The sequence below is a fragment of the Puma concolor genome, chromosome E4 (genome assembly GCF_028749965.1).
Source record: "Puma concolor isolate L17-30 chromosome E4, mPumCon1.1.hap2, whole genome shotgun sequence".
Classification (NCBI taxonomy): Eukaryota; Metazoa; Chordata; class Mammalia; order Carnivora; family Felidae; genus Puma; species Puma concolor.
This window is the reverse complement of record NC_141683.1, coordinates 5724979-5746986: the sequence shown is the minus strand read 5'-3', so window position 1 is coordinate 5746986 and position 22008 is coordinate 5724979. Positions and strand designations below refer to the sequence as shown.

At 43.6% G+C, this 22008-nt stretch overlaps 1 protein-coding gene across 3 annotated transcripts in view; it reads right to left on the bottom strand.

Annotated features, from left to right (window-relative positions):
* The window catches only part of SDHC (succinate dehydrogenase complex subunit C), a 42772-nt gene that overhangs the window by 12923 nt on the left and 7841 nt on the right, over positions 1–22008 (bottom strand). For all 3 annotated transcript variants that reach the window (XM_025915213.2, XM_086693955.1, XM_086693954.1), the window contains one exon: positions 12925–12986. In XM_025915213.2, coding sequence (XP_025770998.1) covers positions 12925–12986 — 62 coding nt within the window. The remainder of the gene's footprint in view (positions 1–12924; positions 12987–22008) is intronic.

The following is a 22008-nucleotide window of genomic DNA, read 5'->3' as shown; positions in this document are numbered from 1 at the left end:
GTGGCAACTGAGCACCAGAAGGAATCTTGTGCAAGTCAGGCTATTGGGATGGCTATGCAAACTCTTTCCAAGAAGATCTGTTTTTCTTCGAGCGAGCAAACAAGGGAGAGGGGGCAGAGGGAGAGTGAGAATCTTAAGCAGGCTGCACGCTCAGCATGGAGCCCAGTGAGGGGTACGATCCCACAACCCAGGGATCGTGACCTGAGCCAAAATCAAGAGTGGACACTTAACCGACTGAGCCACCCAAGCGCCCCTCCAAGAAGATCCTAAAGAACGTGAAATATTTACAGCGGCAGGAGTTGGAAGACAGCGTGCAGGGAGTGTAACTTCTAGAAGGCCATTCTACTCCACTCTTGTCAAGTGTGGCAAACACACACGCCTCCATTTCACAGACACTTACGAAAAGCATCCTTCGTACTAAATCTGTATGAAGCTTGCAGACAGAAAAATGAAGACCTGGTCTTTGCCCTTAGGAAGCTTAGTGTCCAGCTTTTTTTTTTTTTTTTTTTTTTTTTTTTACTTAGGGAAATCAATCCACAGGACCAAGTAAGGTGCTAAAGGGCACCAGCCCACAACCAAGGTATCTGTGTGCACAGGGCGCTAAGGAACTCAAAGACAACAATCAAGATCCATCTGGTGGGAGGAGCAGAGTACCCTGAAAAGCTTTTTCGTGGAGGTGCATTTAAGCTAAGTTCAAAAAAATCTTTTGTTTAAGTTCATTCATTTATTTTTGAGGGAGGCAGAGACAGTGTGAGCAGGGGAGGGGCAGAGAGAGACAGAGAGAGGGGGACGGAATCCCAAGCAGATGCTGCACTGTCAGCACAGAGCCTGCCACAGGGTTCAACTCACGAAACCTGAAGATCATGACCTGAGCTGAAACTGAGTCAGGTGCTTAACCGACTGAGCCACCCGGGCGCCCCTGAGCTGAGTTTTGAGAAAAGAGATAAGGGGACAGCAAAGTGGGGAGTGGTGGGATACATCAAAGAGGGCCTTACATGCCAAACTACAGAGTTTAAACTTGATCCTGCCAGTCGAGGATGACAGATTTCAGGGGCGCCTGGGTGGCTCAGTCGGTTGAGCGTCTGACTTCGGCTCAGCTCATGATCTTGCGGTCCGTGAGTTCGAGCCCTGCGTCAGGCTCTGTGCTGACAGCTCAGAGCCCGGACCCTGCTTTGTCTGTGTCTCCCTCTCTCTCTGCCCCTCCCCTGCTCGCACTCAGTCCCTCTCTCTCTCTCTCTCTCTCTCTCTCTCTCAAAAATAAATAAAAACATTAAAAAAAAAAGGATGAGATTTCATCCTGGTACCAATCAAATGCAGTTCACCTCAGCGCCAATCCGTACCAATTAATAATGACTGTCTCAAGTGTTACAGTAAGACATGCAGACAGCCAACAGGCACACGAAGAGATGCACGCCAAGGGTCACCTGGGAAACGCAAATCAAAACCACAAGGACACATCACCTCACACCTGTCGGAATGGCTAGTATCAAAAAGAAAAGAAATACCAAACGTCAGCAAGGATGTGGAGAAAAGAGAATCCTTGCGCACTGGTGATGGGAATGTAAATCGGTGCAAACACTGTGGGAAACAGTATGGAGGTTCCGCAAAACATGACAAACAGAAATGACATATGATCCAGTAATTCCACTACTGGGTATTTACCCAAAGGAAACAAAAATCTAATTCAGGGCCACACGGCTGGCTCAATTGGAGGAGCATGTATCTCTTGACATCAGGGTCATGAGTTCAAGTCCCACATTGGGTGTAGAGATTACTAAAAAAATAAATAAATGAACTTAGGGCCCCTGGGTGGCTCAGTTGGTTAAGCGTCCGACTCAGCTCAGGTCACGATCTCACGTTTCATGAGTTCAAGCCTCGCTGTGCTGACAGCTCAGAGCCTGGAGCCTGCTTTGGATTCTGTGTCTTCCTCTCTCTCTCTCTCTCTCTCTCAAAAATAAATATAAAAAAAAATTTTTTTTAAATAAATGAACTTAAAAAAATTCACTAATTCAAAACGATATATGTACCCCTATGTTTATGGCAACATTATTTACCAATGGCCAAGATATGGAAGCAACCCAAGTGTTCATTGGTAGGTGAATGGACAAAGAAGATGTGGTGTATGCACCCAGTGGAATACTACTCAGGCATAAAAAAGAACGAGACCTGGCTATCTGCTACAACATGGCTGGAGTGAGAGGGTATTATGCTAAGTGAAATAAGTTAGAAAAAGACAAATAGCATATGATTTCACTCATATGTGGAATCTAAAAAACCAAACAGACTCTTAAATACACAGAACAAATTAGTGGTTGCCAGAGAGGAGGTGGATGGGGGAACAGGTTAAATAGGTAAGGGGGATTAAGAGGTACAAACTTCTGGGGCGCCTGGGTGGCTTGGTTAAGCGTCCGACTTCCCCTCGGGTCATGATCTCACGTTCGTGAGTTCGAGCCCCGTGTCGGACTCTGTGCTGACAGCTCAGAGTCTGGAGCCTGCTTCAGATTCTGTGTCTTCTCTCTCTGCTCCTACCCCGCTCATGCTCTCTCAAAAATAAACATTAAAAAAATTTTAAGAAAAAAAGAGGTACAAATTTCCAGTTATAAAATAAACAAATCACAGAAATGAAAAGTACAGCACAGGGGATATAGTCAGTAATATTGTAATGACATTGTATGGGGACAGGTGGTGACTTCACTTATACTGAGCACTGAGAAATGCAGAGTTGTCAAATCAATATACTGTACACCCGAAACAACCAACCAGAAAAAAGGTGTTGTAGTGAGAAGGACCGTGAGGCTGTATCACATACACAAACACTGATCTGCCCTCGGCTCAGGAGGAGGAGATGTTTACTTGAGCCAAAACCTGCCATTCTTTTTTTTTTTTTTTAATGTTTATTTATTTTTGAGAGAGAGAGAGACAGAGCATGAGCAGAGTAGGAGCAGAGAGAGAGGGAGAGACAGAATCTGAAGCAGGTTCCAGGCTCTGAGCTGTCAGCACAGAGCCCAATGTGGGGCTAGAACCCAGGAACCACAAGATCATGATCTGAGCTGAAGTTGGACACTTAACCGACTGAGCCACCCAGGTGCCCCACATCCTGCCATTCCTAATGGGACTGATAAATCATTAAGGGTTTTAAACCGGACAGTGATATGGTCACATATGCCCTTTGAGAAGGTCAACCTGGCAGCCACAGGGGACAGAGGAGAGTAATCACAGGGGAGGCAGGAAGTCTGAACAGGAGGCTGTGAGTAATTCCGGGTCTTCGGTGGATGAAGGTGGTAGCCTGACTGAAGACAGTAACAGAATAAAGAATGGACAACTAAAAAAGATATAAGGAGGTAAGATCTGGGGACATGGGGTAAATGAGGGAAGTCAAGGGTGGTGGTTTGCATGAGCGACTGATAATGCCCTTTACCCACACAGGGAACGAGGGAAACACATTCAGGTTTGGTTTGTCAGAGGACTGACGTTGATACTCTGGGAAGGGAAAGACAGGTTCAATTCAGAGGACACCTAAGGTGGAGGTACGGGAGGAACGTCAAGGTTGCATATGCAGTAAGCAGCTGGATCAAGGTCTAAAGCTCTGACCTGAAGACACAGATTTGAGCGTCATCCCAAGGTCAGTGATAAGTGAAGTCTGAAGTGTGGATGCGGCAACTGGGGGAGGGAAATCCACCTGGCGATGAGGTCCTCAAGAGCAAGGGCCATGACTTACTCATTTCTGTAACCACAGCATCTCACACAGTGATCGGCACAAACCAAGGTCTCTACGCGACTGGGTTGAGGAGTACAGGTGGCAACCTGGGACTTGTGACTGGAGCCCGAAGTGGGGGACCATCAGCCCGAAGGGCTGAACCCTTAACCTGTGAGGTCTGCACTAACTCTGAGTGGTGAGTATCACTACTGAACTGAATTGGAGGACACTCAGTTGGTGCGTGGACAATTGAAAAATTTGTCGTTAATGGGAAAAATATGAATTTGGTGTCAGAGCGTTGTGTGTAAAACAGTTCAGAAAAGAGCCCCTGTTTTTTGATGTCTATTTATTTTTGAGAGAGCGAGCAAGCGTGCATGGGTGTGTGCGTACAGGCGAGGGGCAGAGAGAATGGGGGGACAGGGAATCCGAAGCGGGTTCTGTACTGACAGCAGAGAGCCAGATGTGGGGCTCAAACTCCCAAACTGCAAGATCGTGACCTGAGCTGGAGTCGGACGCTTAACTGACTGAGCCACCCAGGCGCCCCAGAAAAAAGAGCCCTTTTTTTTTTTTTTTTTAATGTTTATTTATTTTTGAGACAGAGAGAGACAGAGCATGAACAGGGGAGGGTCAGAGAGAGAGGGAGACACAGAATCGGAAGCAGGCTCCAGGCTCCGAGCTGTCAGCACAGAGCCTGACGCGGGGCTCGAACTCACGGACCGTGAGATCATGACCTGAGCCGAAGTCGGATGCTTAACCAACTGAGCCACCCAAGCGCCCCAAAAAGAGCCCTTTTTAAAAGAACAGAAAGGGGCGCCTGGGTGGCACAGTCGGTTAAGCGTCCGACTTCAGCCAGGTCACGATCTCGCGGTCCATGAGTTCCAGCCCCGCGTCAGGCTCTGGGCTGATGGCTCAGAGCCTGGAGCCTGTTTCCGATTCTGTGTCTCCCTCTCTCTCTGCCCCTCCCCCGTTCATGCTCTGTCTCTCTCTGTCCCAAAAATAAATAAAAAACGTTGAAAAAAAATTTTTTTAAATAAAAAATAAAAGAACAGAAAAGCAGCCAGCCAACGCGGTCTCTCCTCTAATTATACACAGACTGGAATTTGTGTGGTGATCCCCAGATCTCCCTGACCTCCCAGAAACATCACTTAATTTTTTTTTCTGATTACAAAAATACATTGCAAAGAACTACATTATAGAAGAGTATGGTTTACAAAGGTTCCCCATAATCCCACTACTCAGAGATAACCATTTTGTGTATATCCAGAGACACTGTGTCATTTCATGTCATTTTCATATCAGAAAATACCACCTACTGCAAATACAATTATTGCTACAGCCATCGTTTACCGAAAACTTACAGAATTATTTAATCCTCCTAACCATCTGAAAAATTAGTACCATCTTCACTTAGCAGTGAATGAAATGAGGTTCAGAAACATTAAGAAGCGTATCCAAGTTTACTGAGCATTAAGTGAACGGGCCGGGATTTGAACACAAAACTCAGATTCTTTCCGCTAACACCACACTTTTTTCTTAAGCACTTATAAACTCCTGACTCGTAATTGTTTTTTTAGACTTGCTAGTGTTTCCATTGTTTAAAAAATACTGATCTTGAAAAAACTGGCTTGGGGTTATGGAGGAGAATGGTGTTGAGAACAACTGATTTATTTTGAGACATTTGTTTGCTTTTGAATTGATTAAGCTGACAAAATTCTATGACATTCATAGAAGCAAAGGCTGAAGACGCTGCTGTTCACATCCCAGGATTTCCATTAGTTTTGACTCTGGAAGGTTATCCCAGAGTAGGTGGTGTTATTCTAAGATGAGGCAGCCTGACCAGTCTGGTCTTCTGGGAGGGGAGTGTTGCTATGAGCGGCCATTCCTGGGACTCAGCAGTTAGACTGCTGTCACATGGGGTGCACAGATCAGAGCGGAGTCTGTCTGGATATCTTAGGCATATGTGTGCCAATCAAAGTTTCGGATGAAGGTTTGCACTGAAATTCCAAGAACAGTGGAGGGGTCCTGTGACCTTCTAACTTTCTATCTATCCAGACCAAATCTATCCAAAGATCCTTGAATCCTCTTGGGCCATATCTTCTCAAATCTTCTCAAACTCTCTCAGTTCATGGTACCTCAGTGTTTTCAGTAATTTTTTTTTTAAGGGTACCCCTAAGCCAAAAGAGATACCTAACAGTTTTGTTTCTTAACTAATTAGATCCAAACAACTCAAGTATTTATGTCCTGACAATTTAGCAGCCATTTGGAAAAACAAAAAACAAAAGAACTATTCACATAATGGCAAGAGGAATTTTCTTTTTAATTTCAGTTGTCAATAACCACAATGACTTACTAATGGGATGTATACACTGTTGGATACTGCACAACTTCTCCAACCCCGGCTATCAGACTGGCCGTCACCATCATCATTTCCAGGTCCACAGATTCTCACACAGGCCAGGCTGAAGGATCAGCCTTTCAGTGAGAGGCTGCTTGCATACACGGGCAAAGCTCTGCTCAGGCAGTCAGCTTCCTTTCTGGAAAAGCCAAAGGCCTTACGTACAGACCTATAGGTAATCAGTGGAACTCTGAAGTGGCTGCTTTTCTCTTCTGGGCTTGGCATGAGAGGGAAGGGACATCAGTCACTGATTCTCAAATGTGGCGTGTTATGGACACAGCAGGAATCCTGGCCACTGAGGCGGCGTGGAGAAAGCAGCAGCACAACCTGTGCAGTAAGACAGAGTCCAGTTCTTACTGTCACTAACCAGCCGCTTACTCCTCACTTCCCTTTCTGCTTGTATTAATGCCAGTTAGGATGGTGAGAATTAAATTAAATACTAGACGTGAATTTCCTAATACAGGCCTGGTGGCGATTATTATTTCTGTGAATGCTTGGGATACTTCCGCACCGTTCAGAAAATGTCTCATCATCTGTAGCTGAAGAGCTTGTTCTCAGCCTTTCCTACTCACAAGTGCTATGGTTCTGTCCTTGCATTACCAGGATGAAATGGCCTGGCAAAATCGCTGGTCTCCAGAAGAGCAAATGCTTCTCCGAAGGGTTTTACTTTTTCTCAGTGCAGGAACACTCCTGCCGCCGCCCCCTCCAGAGGCTGCAGGGAGGCCGACAGGCACAACGGGACACGATGAGATTAGTGTGCGAGCACTTCGGATACAAGAACAATCAGGTGCTGTCACCGGGGCTGGGTGAACCATCAGGTGGATGGCTCCGGCAAGGCTCTTGCACAGGTTTCCATTCTCATCTGCAGGGACATCTGCAGGGCCGTGCTGGGAAGAAGGGTCTGAAAGGGCTTCGGATGGCTTCTGGAAGTGGCCACAGGACTTGCTGCCAACCTGAGGGGCTCTGTATGTAGCGCTTTACTGCAGTGCAGCAGGCCAGAGCTGGTCCCCACAGGCCAGGGAAAGCACCACTTAATTTGTCTGACTGATTAGATGGGACAACTTCAGTGGCTTTGTTTTCCTAATTTACGTTGTTTAGCTGTTAGAGGAGCCCCCCCCTTGGGCACTGAGGTCATTGGAGGAGAGGCTATCACCAGCTTCCTGGTATACTAGGCATCAGAGGGGAATTTGGGAAATCGCATATTTGGTTTCCTCTCATATATTTTTTTCACTTGTAATGAGGAAAGCTTTGGCCAAAGTCACTTTTGACTGAATTAACTGACTGACATTCCTTGTTCAAAGATGTGCTATGGTAAGAAATATATATTTGGTCTCTCCCCCTAGCTCCTGGCACACCAGTCCTGACACCTTTGGAACTTCTAGAGTGGGAAGAGTGTCTTGGGATGACCGGTGGCTGGGGGCCCCTAGACAGCTTCAGGACGGGGGCTAGTTGCCAGAAAGACCAAGGCAGGGATGGAGGGTTGGAACTTCCATCCCCACCCCCTCCTCCCCATCCCCATCCCCCACATCTCTGCAAAGGAGTGGCTGGTGCTTGAGCTAATCACCAATGGCCAATAACGTGATCAATCCTGCCTAGGTGAGAAACCTCCATAAAACCCCCTGAACGACAGGTTTTGAGCTGCTTTCAAGCTGTTGAACACATCAGGTGCAGAAAGGGTGGTGTTAGAAAAACCCACAGGCCGACCATGGTGACGCTTAGGGCAAAGCAGCAAACCTAACTTGATACCTAAGCTAACTGCAGTTTCAACTTCCCAGCAGTGTAACCAGTCAACACGGAATTTCCTGGTCAATCTGGGCAAATTTACTGATAGGAAATTTACTGATAGATACCTTCCATGCCCCTCAGGAGGGCAACCTTGCCTAAACAATGCATTCCTTGCTAATAAATTCCTTTCCTTCCTTTCCTTTTTTTTTTTTCTTTTTTTGAAGATTTTATTTTGGGGGCGTCTGGGTGGCTCAGTCGGTTAAGCATCTGACTCTTGATCTCAGCTCAGGTCATGATCTCACTGTTCGTGGGTTCAAGCCCCGCATCCGGCTCTGTGCTGACAGTGCGGAGCCTGCTTGGGATTCTCTATCGCACTATCTCTCTGTCCCTCCCCTGCTCGCTCTCTCTTCTCTCTCTCAAAATAAATAAATAAACTTAAAAACATGTTAAGATTTTATTTTTAACTAACCACTATACCCAATGTGGGGCTCAAACTCACAATGCCAAGATTGAAAGTCACATGATCCACCCACTCAACCAGCCAGGAGCCCCTCTTTTTTTTTTTTTTTTTAATGCCTTCTCTCTACCTTTAAAAACCTTTCTTTTGTTTAGCTCAGCAGAGCATCTCCTTGCTAAAAGGGATGCTGCCCAATTCATGAATCAATTCATAAAGCCAATCAGATCCTCATTTTTACTCAGCTGAACTTTGGTGTTATTTTAAATACACCAGAGAGGGCATGGGAGCTCCATGCACACTGACAGCCGCCCGTCCACCCCTATATGTTGTCCTACATTCCTCTTCCATTTGGCTCTTCTGAGGGGCATCCTTCATTTAAAAAAATCACTAAATGTAAGTAAAGGGTTTTCAGGAGTTCTGATGAGCCGTTCTAGCAAATTATCAAGGGAGGGGTCATGAAGACTCTGATTTACAGCCAGAACTTTCTATCTAGTGTTTAATTCCCACAATCCTAACTAGGCATTAATACAAGCAGGAAAGGAAGTAAGCCTATATAGTACCTGGTTAGTGACACATTGGGAACTGAACACAGATCTGTCCTACTCCCAAAGTTTACTCTTGTTACTTTGTCTCCACTGCCTCAGTGACTAGGATTCCTAACACATTCAAGAATCAATGACTAATGTCCCATCTCATGACAGCCCAGAAGAAAAGAGCAGTCATTTTCAAGTTCCATTAGTTACTTTATAAATCTGTAAGGCCTTTGGCTTTTCTAGAAAAGAAATGGGCGGCCTGAGCAGGAGGCTTGTGTATGCATCCAGGCAATCTCTCACTGAAGGTCTCTGACCTGACCCGTATTTACTAACAACCCCAGACCTTCAGGACCATTCCCACACCCCTCTGAGGTCACTGTAAGCTTCATTTGTAATTGCAATTCCTCTGAATACCTGCTATTTTGCACCCCCCCCCCCCCCGGGCTTCTTCTAAACTCACGGGGTTTCCGGTGGTGTTGCCGCATCCTGACTGCCTCCCCCAGCCTCACTCTTGCTGCAGCTTCCGCTACCTGCCACTCTCAAGGGACTGACCTGATCGCATCAAGACTGTTATACCATCTGTCACCATGAAAAGCCATGAGTGTTTTACTCCCTACAGCATCTAAGCAATGGAAGAGTATTACTGGCCATCTCTTCCCATATTTTAAAGGATTGTTTACGAAGTCCCTTTGCAATAAATTCTATTTTAAAGTCAAACTAGCGTCATCACACTTTGTGGCTCAACATGCTTTTCACAAGTTACATATTGGCTGCGAAATCTCTACAGTGGATTTGTCCCAGCCAGCCTGTCCTATTACTGGAATGAGAACAGGAACTTGTCTTTCCGTTTTTTTAACGTAAAGCTCTATGCTCAATGCGGGGCTTCGACTCACAACCCCAAGATCAAGAGTCAAGTGCTCTACTGACCGAGCCAGCCAGGCACCCCGAAAACAGAAAACTTTTTTGACTTCCAAAGATCTACAGGATCAAGTTCCAACTTCCCCACACGGCAGTCAAGGTCCTTCACTATCTAGCACATTTTCCAGCCTTACCTTCTGCCACTTCTCCCGTAAACACTACTCTCAAACAACCAGACCCAGTCATCACCATCCAGTGACCCTGGACACTTCCCAACCCCTAGGCCATAAGGTAGTTTCTCTGTCGGAATGTCCTCCTCCACCACCTCTTAATGAACTCTCCTCCTCATCCTTCTCTCAAGCTCTCCAACTCCTTCACAGATGGTCTCTCCTCAAGGACCCCATATTTCTATTAAAAAGTTATTACAGAGCATTATATATATTTATTAATCTTACTCCTTAGACTCCTCTGCCCTTGAGGGTAGGGGCCATTACTATCACTATTTAATGTCTAATGCAAGCAGGAGATGAACTAGAAGGCAGGAAAAATGAACATTTCTGAAATGACCACTATAAGCAAAATGACTTAGATGGTTGTATTCATTTAGTAAACGGAGATCTACTAAGCACCTACTGCGTGTCTGCCAGTGGGTATGGAGGGTAAAGAAGGTACATGCAGTCCCCACTCTCTGTAGAGTTAGCAGTCTAATAAAAGAGACAGATTTATAAAAAGTAAGCAAACAAAAGAATTACAAATATGTAATAAAAGCTCTGAAAGAGGCGACCAGTGCAATAAGAACTATGAAGGAACAGTGCTGTGAAACAGAAAATTAACAAAAGAACTAGAACTGGAAACTCCTTAATTAGAGATGGTAGTAGGCAAAGTACTTTTTTTTTTTTTTTTTTTTAGGGGGGAGAGAGAGAGGGAGGGAGGGTGGAAGGGAGGGAGAGGGAGAGAGAGAGAAAATAAATGAAATAAATGAATCCCAAGCAGGCTCCACACTCAACACGGAGCCCGATGTGGGGCTTGATCCCATGACCCTGGGATCATGACCTGATGATTCTGGTCAATGCAATCATGCAATGATTCTGGGGTGAGAAAGGCTTTTGCTCATTCAAAGGAATTCAAAGACCAGTGTGGCCAGAGCACAGGAAGCAAGGGGAGGCAAGGCCAGACGAGGCAGGGCACTTTATGCCACGGTGGAGACTTGAATTTTAATCTAAGCGCAAAGGCAAATGCAGTGATAGGGTGACTCTAAGTGTGACACGATTCAATTTATTTTCATAAGGTTTTGTTTCTCCTGCTGTTAAGTGAAGAACAGACTGGAGGAGAGCCACAAGAATGCAAAGATCACAGATGCTGGGACTGACTTCATTTCAGGCCAAATTCACCATCTGGTCCAGTGCACTTCATCTTCTAAGAGACCGCTGCCATTAAATTTATCATGCTTCTCATTCCTGTTTTCGTAAGTCAACATCCAGAGTGTGGTTTCTTGAAATCCCATCAATTCTGGGAGAGGCATTAATAAGATGCTCATTTTAACAAGGAATAAAACTGAGGTTCAGAGAGCTGACCGGGTTGCCTACGTCACCCACCTATTAAAAATAGGTTCCCTTCCAGTTTTGAATGGACCTTCAGCATTTGAGGGAAACAGGAGAACTACTACCATATACACAACAGCCACTACGTTCCATCCTGGAATTAGGGGAGAACGTTAGGGATAAACTGGATACGTGCTGATGAATGAATGCAAGGTCTTTCAAGGGGGTAAAGATAGGAAAGAAGTAAGTTACTGCGAAGTATGGTTGTGAAAAAAATATGTATCACCGTTAGCTATGTTTGGCAAACGAATATTTTTTAATTAGTATGGTCTATGAAAGAGTCAACATCCTTTGTCTCATTCGGTGGTGATAAATACACTGAGATGAAAAGGGAAACTAAAGCCTGATAAACTGCTCTTGTTCTCTCAATGATTTTTAGGATTAAATTTGCTCATCAACACCACCAAACTAAGCATAAAGAATAAATCTAGCAATTATAAGATTCAAAGCAGGCAGAAAGAAAGTAACTGAATTTACAGCTAGCATAACCTAATCTTGAAGTCTGTTATATTATTTTCAGTCCAAGTGGGTCAAAAACCAGAAACTACACACAGATTCCAAGACAATAGCAATCATCCTTCTACCTGGATTCCATCATCCCTTTACCAACCAAAGGAATGATAAGTAGGGATGATAATATCCGATATTAGGTAGGAGTTCCTATCCCTACTTGATTACCAACAAAACAAATCTGACTTTGAACAGCAAAGACATGGCATTAGCTAATTTCTGCCAATGTCTTAGCAGCAGCTGCCTAAATACAGGGTCCCTACACTTGAGCCAGCAGTCTCGCTGATGAGCACTTCTGTAAAAACACAGTCTACAGGAGTCCAGGGGGGCGGTCCCTGAAGAACATCACAGAAAACAAAAATATGTCCATATTTCCTGTACCAGCCAGGGAAAAATTTTAAATACAGCTGATCCTCTTGTAAAGTATCTCTCTATTGTAGAAAGATGCATCAGATCCCAAAACCTGATTAAAATCTGCATCCTTCCTGCCTGTAATAAACCTGACTACCTGAAATGGATGCACTAAGACCAGCATACAATTCATACCACGTAAGTAAATAAATAGACATTCTGGGCCGTAAACCAAGATTTTGCGAGACTGGAGAAGGACTTGGTTTTTTGGGCCTAATCAACGTTGGTGATGCAGAATGGGTGCTAAAGCTGAGTTTCTGGAAGCATAAGGTTGATGACTAATCTTGGACGGTGTTTGGTCAATGTGTAGTCGGCCCACACATCTCTATGACATTTCTACCTCTGTTCTCTGTAATTTCAATAAATATATAATAGTGTGCTAGGGATAGGGGCGCCTAGGTGGCTCAGTTGGTGAAGTGTCCGACTCTTGATTTCAGCTGAGGTCTTGATCTCAGGGTCGTGAGTTCAAGCCCCATATTGGGCTCCTCGCTGGGTGTGAAGCTTACTAAAAACCAAACAAACAAAACACCTGGCTAAGGAAAGAACATAAGCTTACTGGGAACTCATGATGAATTGTTAAAGGAACAAATGAACAATAAACTTAAATGGACTCGTCATTTTCTCTAAATCAAGTTGCTGATTTGCACAGGAGGGGGTGCTAAGAGACACAGAAACAGCAAAGTTCTTCGAAGTGCGTGTGCCGGTGTGCACGTATGCGTGAATACGCGTGTCCATACCTGCACTCAAGGCCATACCAGTACCGCGGTGGCAAATGGACATCGCCATGGGAAGCGACCAACTGCAAAGAAATACACAAAGGCAATTAAAAAAAGGAAAATATGACACAATAGAGAGTTCATTTAAAAAAAAAAATTTTTTTTTAATGTTAATATTTTTGAGAGAGAGAGAGAAAGAGAGAGACAGAGCTCAAGAGGGGAAGGGCCAGAGACAGGGGGAGACAGAGAATCTGAAACAGGCTCCAGGCTCTGAACTATCAGCACAGAGCCCCATGCGGGGCTCGAACTCACGAACTGCAAGATCATGACCCGAGCCGAAGTCGGACGCTCAACCGACTGAGCCACCCAGGGACCCCAATACAGAGTCCATTTTGGCGAAGAGAAGATAAACTATTTGGATATAGGCACTATTTACATATAAAAACAAAAACAGCTTTTGCATTCTTGTTTCCACTTTCCAGTTTGAATACATGAAAACTGATTTATTTCAGGAGAAGCATCCCTCCCTTTCACCAGAAGGAAACTCCTCCTTTCCTAAGAAGGAACAATGTGGGTGGGTCAAAGACGCCAATTAAAGTTGCATCAAGTTAGAAAATAATCACCAGACTACAACCACCTGGGTCTTCCCTTGCTCTAGTCACAAGATTGGAGGAAAAGGAAAACCAAGTGAGTTTTGTTTATCTAGTTTCACAGAACACACAGTCACCCCTGAACTCTTACTATATGCCCGTAAATATTCAAATTGAGCATACCATTTACTCCCTGATAAATTACCTATCCCAAATTTTTAAATCCAATTTTCCTGGATTTAGTGTATGTTTCCTAATCCACGGTAGTTTTGAAATACTTTGTCATCAAACCCCTTTCTAAATCACGCTCTGAATCATTAATTTGCCAAAGCGTTTCCACAGAAGGACAACTAACACTGCTATATTCTGGACCTGGTTCTCATGCTCGAGAGAATTGGTTAGTGAAATGGAAAGAACAGAAGTCTTTGGATAAAGTGAACATTCACCCTAGAGAGTCAGCTTAGATAGGAAATGCTGAGCCTACTCAGACCATATTTTCAACACTCTAGAGGGAAGGTACCCAAGCAAGTTGAAAAAAATCTCAAAAAGAAATTCTAACTATGTAATGAAAATGGTCACAGTAAGAAAGGAGTAATGTCCAAAGAAACCAAAAAAACTGGCTAGACACCACTCTGCTTAACTCAGACTTAACAGGATAAATACAAAAGGCGGAAGAAGAGCCACATAACAAAGGACAAGCGGAGAACAATGACATAATTTGGTTAGATAAATCAGGAGACTAAAACCCAGAATGAGCTGAGGCTTGCAAAAATGTCAAGGACAACAAAAAGGGGCTTTTAAAATTGTATTCAGGGAAAGAAAGCCTCCTAACCGGGATGGACAATTTTATGTTAATAGATGACAGAGTACAAAGCAGATTGCTCAACTATTTTATTTGTCAAAGAGAATGATTATCAGACTGAAAAAGACAGAACAAATATTGATTTGAGAGAACTGAAAAAAACAGAGGTGGGGAAATTGTAAGACACTGCTTAGCATTCCGAATGCACTTAGGGCCCGTGGCCAGTGAATGAAATCCCATGACTGAAAGAGCTACCCGATAAAACATGTGCACTGCTCTGGTATTTAGACATACTGAAGTGGAAAATGGGAGTGATAGGAGAAACTGCTGAAGTCAAATGTTACCCTAATTTTCAAAAATGGTTAAAACCATAGCCTGGGTTAGCTTAGTGCTGAGTAGGTAAAGGAGATTTTATTTCCCAAACAACCACAGTCCTATTTCCAGTTTCACGTGACCTTCCAGAATCTTGTCACTCCTTATAACTCCTTGTAACTCAGGCAAGTAAGTGTTTAGCCCTTTGAACCTTCATGACTGACTGCCTCAAGAAACAGAATGTAGCAGAATGGACATTGCGTGACTTCCAGAACACACTCTCTCCTGCTAAGAGGAAGCCCAAATAGCCTATGCAGAGAGATCACGGAGAAAGACTCAGGTGGAGAGAAAATGATGGTGCCTTTAGAAGCCAAAATCAACCCAAGACATAGGAGTAAATGGATCTTCAGATTAATTCAGCCCCGGCCTTTGTGTTTTCTAGCTGAGGCCTAAATATCACAAAGACAAATCATTTCCACGATTTCCTGTTCACACATTAGGTAAGAGTCTAGTATAGAAAATCAAGATTGTTTTAATTCATTTACAGAAAAGATAATCACTAAGAGCCACTAAAATTTTCCCTTAGGAAATTTTTTTTTCAGGACACGAGATCCCTTTGAACACAGATGATATCTTATTCATTTCTGTATTTCCAACTCCTAAAAGAGTATCAAGCACACTGAACAATCAACAAATACTTGATTTGAAATGTATTCATTTTATTTCCTTTTTGGACGGCTAATAGAATGCTAATCAAGGAAAAGCTAGAGACCTAGGATATATGAGTTTCAGCATGTGACTTAACAATCGTGCTGCAAATACTACCATCGACAAAGTAAACAACATTTCTCCAAGGAAGATATACAAATGGCCAGTTAGTATACGAAAAGATGCTCAACGTCACTAATCATTAGGGAGACACAAATCAAAATCACAATGAGATACCTCTTCACACCCGTTAGGATGACTATTGTTAAAAACAAACAAACAAAAACAATAAAGAATGAGCGTTGGTGAGGATGCAGAAAATTTGGAACCCACGGGCAGTATTGGTGGGAACATAAACCAGCGCACCTCCCGTAGGAAACGGTATGGCGGGTTCCTCAAGAAATTAAATCATTACCATATGTCCTGGCGGTTCAATTTCTGGATACAGACCTACAAGAACTGACAGCAGGGATTCAAAGAGGTAGTACACCGATGCTCACTGCAGCATTATTCCCAATAGTCAAAAGGTAGAAGCCACACAAATGTCCGTGGACAGATGAATGGATAAGCAAAATGCAATGTATACGTACACCAAAGCATCTGTTCAGCCTTAGAAAGGAACGGAATTCGGACACGTTCTACAATATGGATGAACCTAGAAGACATTGTGCCAAGTGAAAGAAGCCAAGCACGAGAGGACAAACGTTGTATGATTCCATTTCACAAGGCACCCAGAGTAGTCTAATTTACAGAGATAGAAACTCAGTGGTTAGGGGTTGGGGGTGGAGGCAGAGAATGGGAATTATTGCTTACTGAGTATGGAGTTTCAATTTAGGAATATAAAAGGATTCTGGAGATGGACAGTGGTGATGGTTTGTACAACAATGGTGAAGACATTTAATGCCACTGAACTGTATACTTAAAAATAGTCAAAATGACAAGTTTTGTATATTATGCATATTTTACCGCAATAAAAAAAATGTTGAAAAATAAGACAACCCAATTAAACAAATGAGCGTACGATTTGAATATTCCTTTCTCCAGAGAAGACATACAAATGGCCAATAAGCACATGAAAATCAATAAATGGATGTCGGAGAAAAAGTGTGCTTGGATTTATTTCACATGACTCAAGGTAAACCCAGAGCCACTGGATAGAAGACGTAAGTTGTAGCAACTTCTGCAGTGCGTGGGTGGCTCAGCCATCCTACTTCGGCTGGGATCATGATCTCATGGTTTGTGGGTTTGAGCCCTGCGTCGGGTTCTCTGCTGTCAGTGCCTTGTCTCCCTCTCTCTCTGCCCCTCCACTGCTCACTCTCTCCCTCTCAAAAATAAATAAACATAAAAAATTTAAAAATATAGTAAGTTGCAGCAACTTCAATAAAAGAAGGGTCTGATAAACAAAGAAATTCCCAAACTGGAAAAGGGCGGTAGGGAGTTCCTTGTATGCTAGAGGGGTATAAGCCCAGGCAGAGACAACCACGTGAAAATAACGCAGAAGAGATTCACTCATCAGGTACAACCGTGACTTTTAAACTTCTTTTCTGGTTTTTTTTTGGTGAGCAGCACCTTTCTTAAAATGCAAAAACCCAATACAGTGAAACCTTGGACTGCGAGTAACTTACTCCGCGAGTGTTCCGCAAGACGAGTAAACATCTCCAGTAAATTTTAACTTCATAAACGAGAGATGTCTTTCAAAACGAGTAGTATGTGATGTGGAACATCACATGATCCCAAATGAGCTAACGGTTCCTCTCTCTCTCTCTCTGCAGGATTGTGAGTGATAGTCTCCCATGCTCAGATGCTCAGTCTCAGGCCACGGTGTTTGGCAGAAATCGGTAATTTTTTTCAGATTGTTGGAAGGTGCCCACGCTGGCACCACTGTATTTTTTGTCACTTCAAAGCACCTATGGGCAGTCCTTTGCTTTTCCATCCAAGAGTAAGCTTAGGAATGCTTTGCTTCATTCTAGGTCAGGCTGCCTGCAGATACAGACCTTTTCCTCTGCTGCCTTATGGCCAGTTACGTTAAATACAGAACATGACACGAGTTTATTAACACTGTACTGTAGGGGCGCACAGGTGGCTCAGTCAGTTGAGTGTCCGACTTCGGCTCAGGTCATGATCTCACAGTTCGTGAGTTCGAGCCCCACATCTGAGCTGTCTGTGCTGACAGCTCAGAGCCTGGAACCTGCTTCAGATTGTGTGTCTCCCTCTCTTTCTGCCCCATCCCCACTCATGCTCTGTCTCTCTCTGTCTTAAAAATAAATAAAACATTAAAAGAAAAATTAAAAAAAAAAATACTGTACTGTAGCCAACATCCATTGGTGATAGTGAAAGACGTCCTACACAATAACCCACCTCTCTCTTGTCTCCCTCCCACCAGCCATGAAGGTTTGGAAAGGAAAGTGCACGTTAGTTTATTTTTCTTTATACTTTGTATTTTCTTTATTATTTTGTACTATGTTACAGTATTGTAATCATTTCTTTATGAATATTTTTGGGCTGTAGAACAAATCATTTCAGCTTCCATTATTTCTTATTGAGAAATTCGCTTTGATATACAAGTGCTTTGGATTACAAGCATGTGTCTGGAACAAAGTATGCTTGTAAACCAAGGTTTTACTGTATGTAAAACAGATCAAAGTGAAGTTGCTTTGGTTACCCAGGGCCGGGGCCCATAGCTGCATGTTGGCCAGCCACACACAACTACCCACAGAAGCTTAGTGGAATATCCAAAGTCCCAAGGAACATTCTTAAAACAGTGAGGTTGGAGCTCCTGGCTGGCTCAGTCAGTAGAGTGGGAGACCCTTGATCCTGGGGCTGTGAGTTCGAGCCCCACGTTGGGTGTATAGATTCCTTAAAAAGTAAAATCTTAAAAAACAAAAACAAAAAACACCAATGAGGTTGATGAGGAAATTAAATGCTATGGCCCCTTTCATCTCTAAGTTTCAACCCTAAGTTTTAAAAAGTTTTCTAACATCCTTTTCAGTGGCTCTTGTTCTCCTGATAACTTAAGCTTTGATAAATTGATGCAACTTAGTGAAATAAATAATACTTCATAAAGTGCTCCCTTGACCATTTACTTCCTCCCATGCCTCCTCCAAAAAACTCTAAAGAAGTTAGTAATAGAAAATATGATTCCATAAAACATAAATCAGACATCTTTCCTGGACATATCACCTTGGAAACAGCCCCATGCTCTCTGATGCTTTTTTCCCCCCACAAGTACGTCTAGAAGGTAGTGAAAGACTCACGCCACCAGCCTACTAACATTCGTTACGTGACCCAAGCAAAAAGGCCAGGGATTTAAATACAGATTCAGAGTAATTTGAGAAGTTCTTCATCATTATCATTTTTCCCCAAATATTTTCTCTCTTAAAAAAAAAGTTCCATGGGGCGCCTGGGTGGTGCAGTCGGTTAAGCGTCCGACTTCAGCCAGGTCACGATCTCGCGGTCCGTGAGTTCGAGCCCCGCGTCAGGCTCTGGGCTGATGCCTCAGAGCCTGGAGCCTGTTTCCGATTCTGTGTCTCCCTCTCTCTCTGCCCCTCCCCCGTTCATGCTCTGTCTCTCTCTGTCCCAAAAAAAATAAATAAAAACGTTGAAAAAAAAAAATTTTTTTTTTTTAAAATTAAAAAAAAAAAAGTTCCACGAAGTTGCAAGGATTAAGATCACCTATTAGTCTCCTTCTGTTTTAGGAGAATGCCCAATTTCTGCAATCAGAATTATTTCTGGAATCTGGCTTGGAAAAAATCTGAAGGGTTGTGGTATTTGCGGAGGTGGTAAAGAAACGGCCAGCCTCCCTGGCAGGAACCCAAGTAGAGAGGGTAGCGGGGCTCCAGCTGCTTTGCTGCATGAACTGGAAAGGAGCAGATCTAGAGGGGTTTTTCTTTGAAGACACCAGCTTACCAGTTATCGATGCTACTTCCGAGGACAACGGATGAACAGCTACAGATGCATCTGTGTATATGTATACACTCACATACCTACACGGACACCTGCATCTGCATCCACACATATCCTAGCTCTGTCTACTGAAAAGGGCCTACAAGCAATGACATCCTGGTAGCAATGAGAACATCTAGCACCCAGATCTTGATTTCGCAGGAGCCTTCTTGAAGCACTCCCACAGGCTAAGTGTGGGACAATCTGAACATCAAAATAAAGGAGAGTAACAGTGTAACCCTTTAGGCAGAATAGGCACTGGGAAATAATAAGAAATATGTATCTACACTGTCTCTCTTCCTGGTTCCTGACACAGAGCTCCTAAAACCCTTATCAACTCCTTAGAGATAGGAGGGCTAGGAACATCTTTTGTTCTAATATTTGGTCTTTGACCCTGATTCCTGACACACAGTTCCTAAATCCCTTGGAATTTCCTGGGCAGTAAGAGCGTCCTTTGCTCTAAGGAGGTGACTCTGGGTGGGGGCTGCTTAGAAAGACCAAAGCCACGGTTAGAAATTTGGAACTTTCAGGTCCACTCCCTCTTTTTCCAGGGAGGGAAGAGGGGCTAGAGATTGGGTTAATAATTGATCATGCCTACGTGATGAAGCCTCCGCAAAAATCCCAAAAGTAAATGGTTCAGTGTCTCCAGGTTGGTAAACACAACCACGTCACGAAGGTGGTGTACCTCAACTCCATGGGGACAGAAGCTCCTGTGCTCAGAACTTTTCTGGACATAGAGGTGCGTCAAAGGGCACCTTATGGTTTATCTGTATCATCTGTAGTACCCTTTATGACGAACTAGTAAATGTTAAGTAAATGTTTCCAGGTTCTGAGAGCAATTCTGGCAAATGATTGAACCTAAGGAGGGGGTAGAGAGAACTCTTGATTTATAGCTGGTCAGTCAAAAGCACAGGACTTGCAAACAGGCATCTGAAGTGGGGGACAGCCTGGGGGACTGAGCCCCTAACCTGTAGGCTCTGCACTAACTCCACACAGTAGGCGTCATGACTGAAGTCCTGGATACCCAACTGGTATCCACAGAGATGGAAAACTGGTTGGTGTGGGAAAAACCTCCACACATTCGATGTCAGAAGTATCAAGAGCAGAGAGGAAAGGAGGTTGTTTTTCCTTTAGTTGGTGTCATCACTGTAGAGTTTTTCCTTTTAGGATTCCTTGAGTCTGCACCGATAAAGTATGCTTCATCCTATTAATTTATTTATTACAAATAAATCTAGAAGGGATGATGGAATTAGAAAAATTACAATCTGGCAACCGTCACAGTAATAACTCATTGTAATAACTAATAAATGTTGATGGTAAGTACCATCAACAGATGGTGGTAAAAGTCTCCCCACAAAATAATGATCAATTAATAAGCACACTATCTTTATTCATTAACTTTACAGAGAAACCGAAGTAGACACATTTATTTATTAATATTTATTTATTTTTGTGAGAGAGCGAGCACACACGCACTCTCAAGTGGAGGAGGACAGAGAGAAAGAGAGGGAGACACAGAATCCGAAGCACACTCCAGGGTCCGAGTTATCCGCACAGAGCCCAACGTGGGGCTCGAACTCACAAGCCGTGAGATCGTGACCTGAGCTGAAGGTGGACGCTCAACCAACTGAAGCACCCAGGTGCCCCTGGTGATATAACTTTTATCATCAGTTAAAATGTGTCTGCTTAGGGCACCTGGGTGGTTCAGTTGGTTGAACGTCCGACTTCGGCTCCAGTCATGATTTCATGGCTCGTGAGTTCGAGCCCTGCGTCGGGCTCACTGCTGTCAGCATGGAGTCTGCTTTGGATCCTTCGTCCCCCTCTTTCTCTGCCCTTTCCCTGCTCACGATATCTCAAAAATAAATAAACATTAGGGGCGCCTGGGTGGCGCAGTCAGTTAAGCGTCCGACTTCAGCCAGGTCACGATCTCGCGGTCCGTGAGTTCGAGCCCCGCGTCGGGCTCTGGGCTGATGGCTCAGAGCCTGGGGCCTGTTTCCGATTCTGTGTCTCCCTCTCTCTCTGCCCCTCGCCCGTTCATGCTCTGTCTCTCTCTGTCCCAAAAATAAATAAACGTTGAAAAAAAAATTTTTAAAGAAAAAAAAAAAATAAAAAATAAATAAATAAATAAATAAATAAACATTAAAAAAAGAAAAAAAAAGTTGACATCACCAGTAACGGGATAAATCATCATCATGTTTATCCCTGGCCCCACGCACTGAGAAGAGCACAGCATCACGTTAGAGGCATTCCTGCCAAAAACCTCAGGCAAACAACCCAAGCTGAGGAACATTCTAAAAATGTTAAGGTCATAAAAGATAAGGTAAGACTCTTTCCTTACCAAAGGAGATTAAAGAGTTAAAGAGATAACTAAATGCACTACATGATCCTGGGTTGGATCTTGGACCTATAAAGGACAATATTAGGACAACTGACAACACTTGAATGAGATCTGACAATTAAATGGTAACATAGGGTCAAAGTTAACTTTCTGATTGTGATGGCTGTACTACAGAGTGTCCCTGAATTTATGAAACATGCACTCAAGTATTAAGCCTACTTGAGTAATGAGTAATGATCCTCCTAAAGATGTCCGCATTCTAATCCCTGAAACCTCTGAGTATTTTATCTTAAATGGCAGAGGAGAATTAACAGTTGCATATGAAATTAAGTTTGCTAATAAACTCACCTTGAGCTAAACAGACTAGCCCGGATTATCTGGATGGTACCAACATAATCACAAAGGTCCTTAAA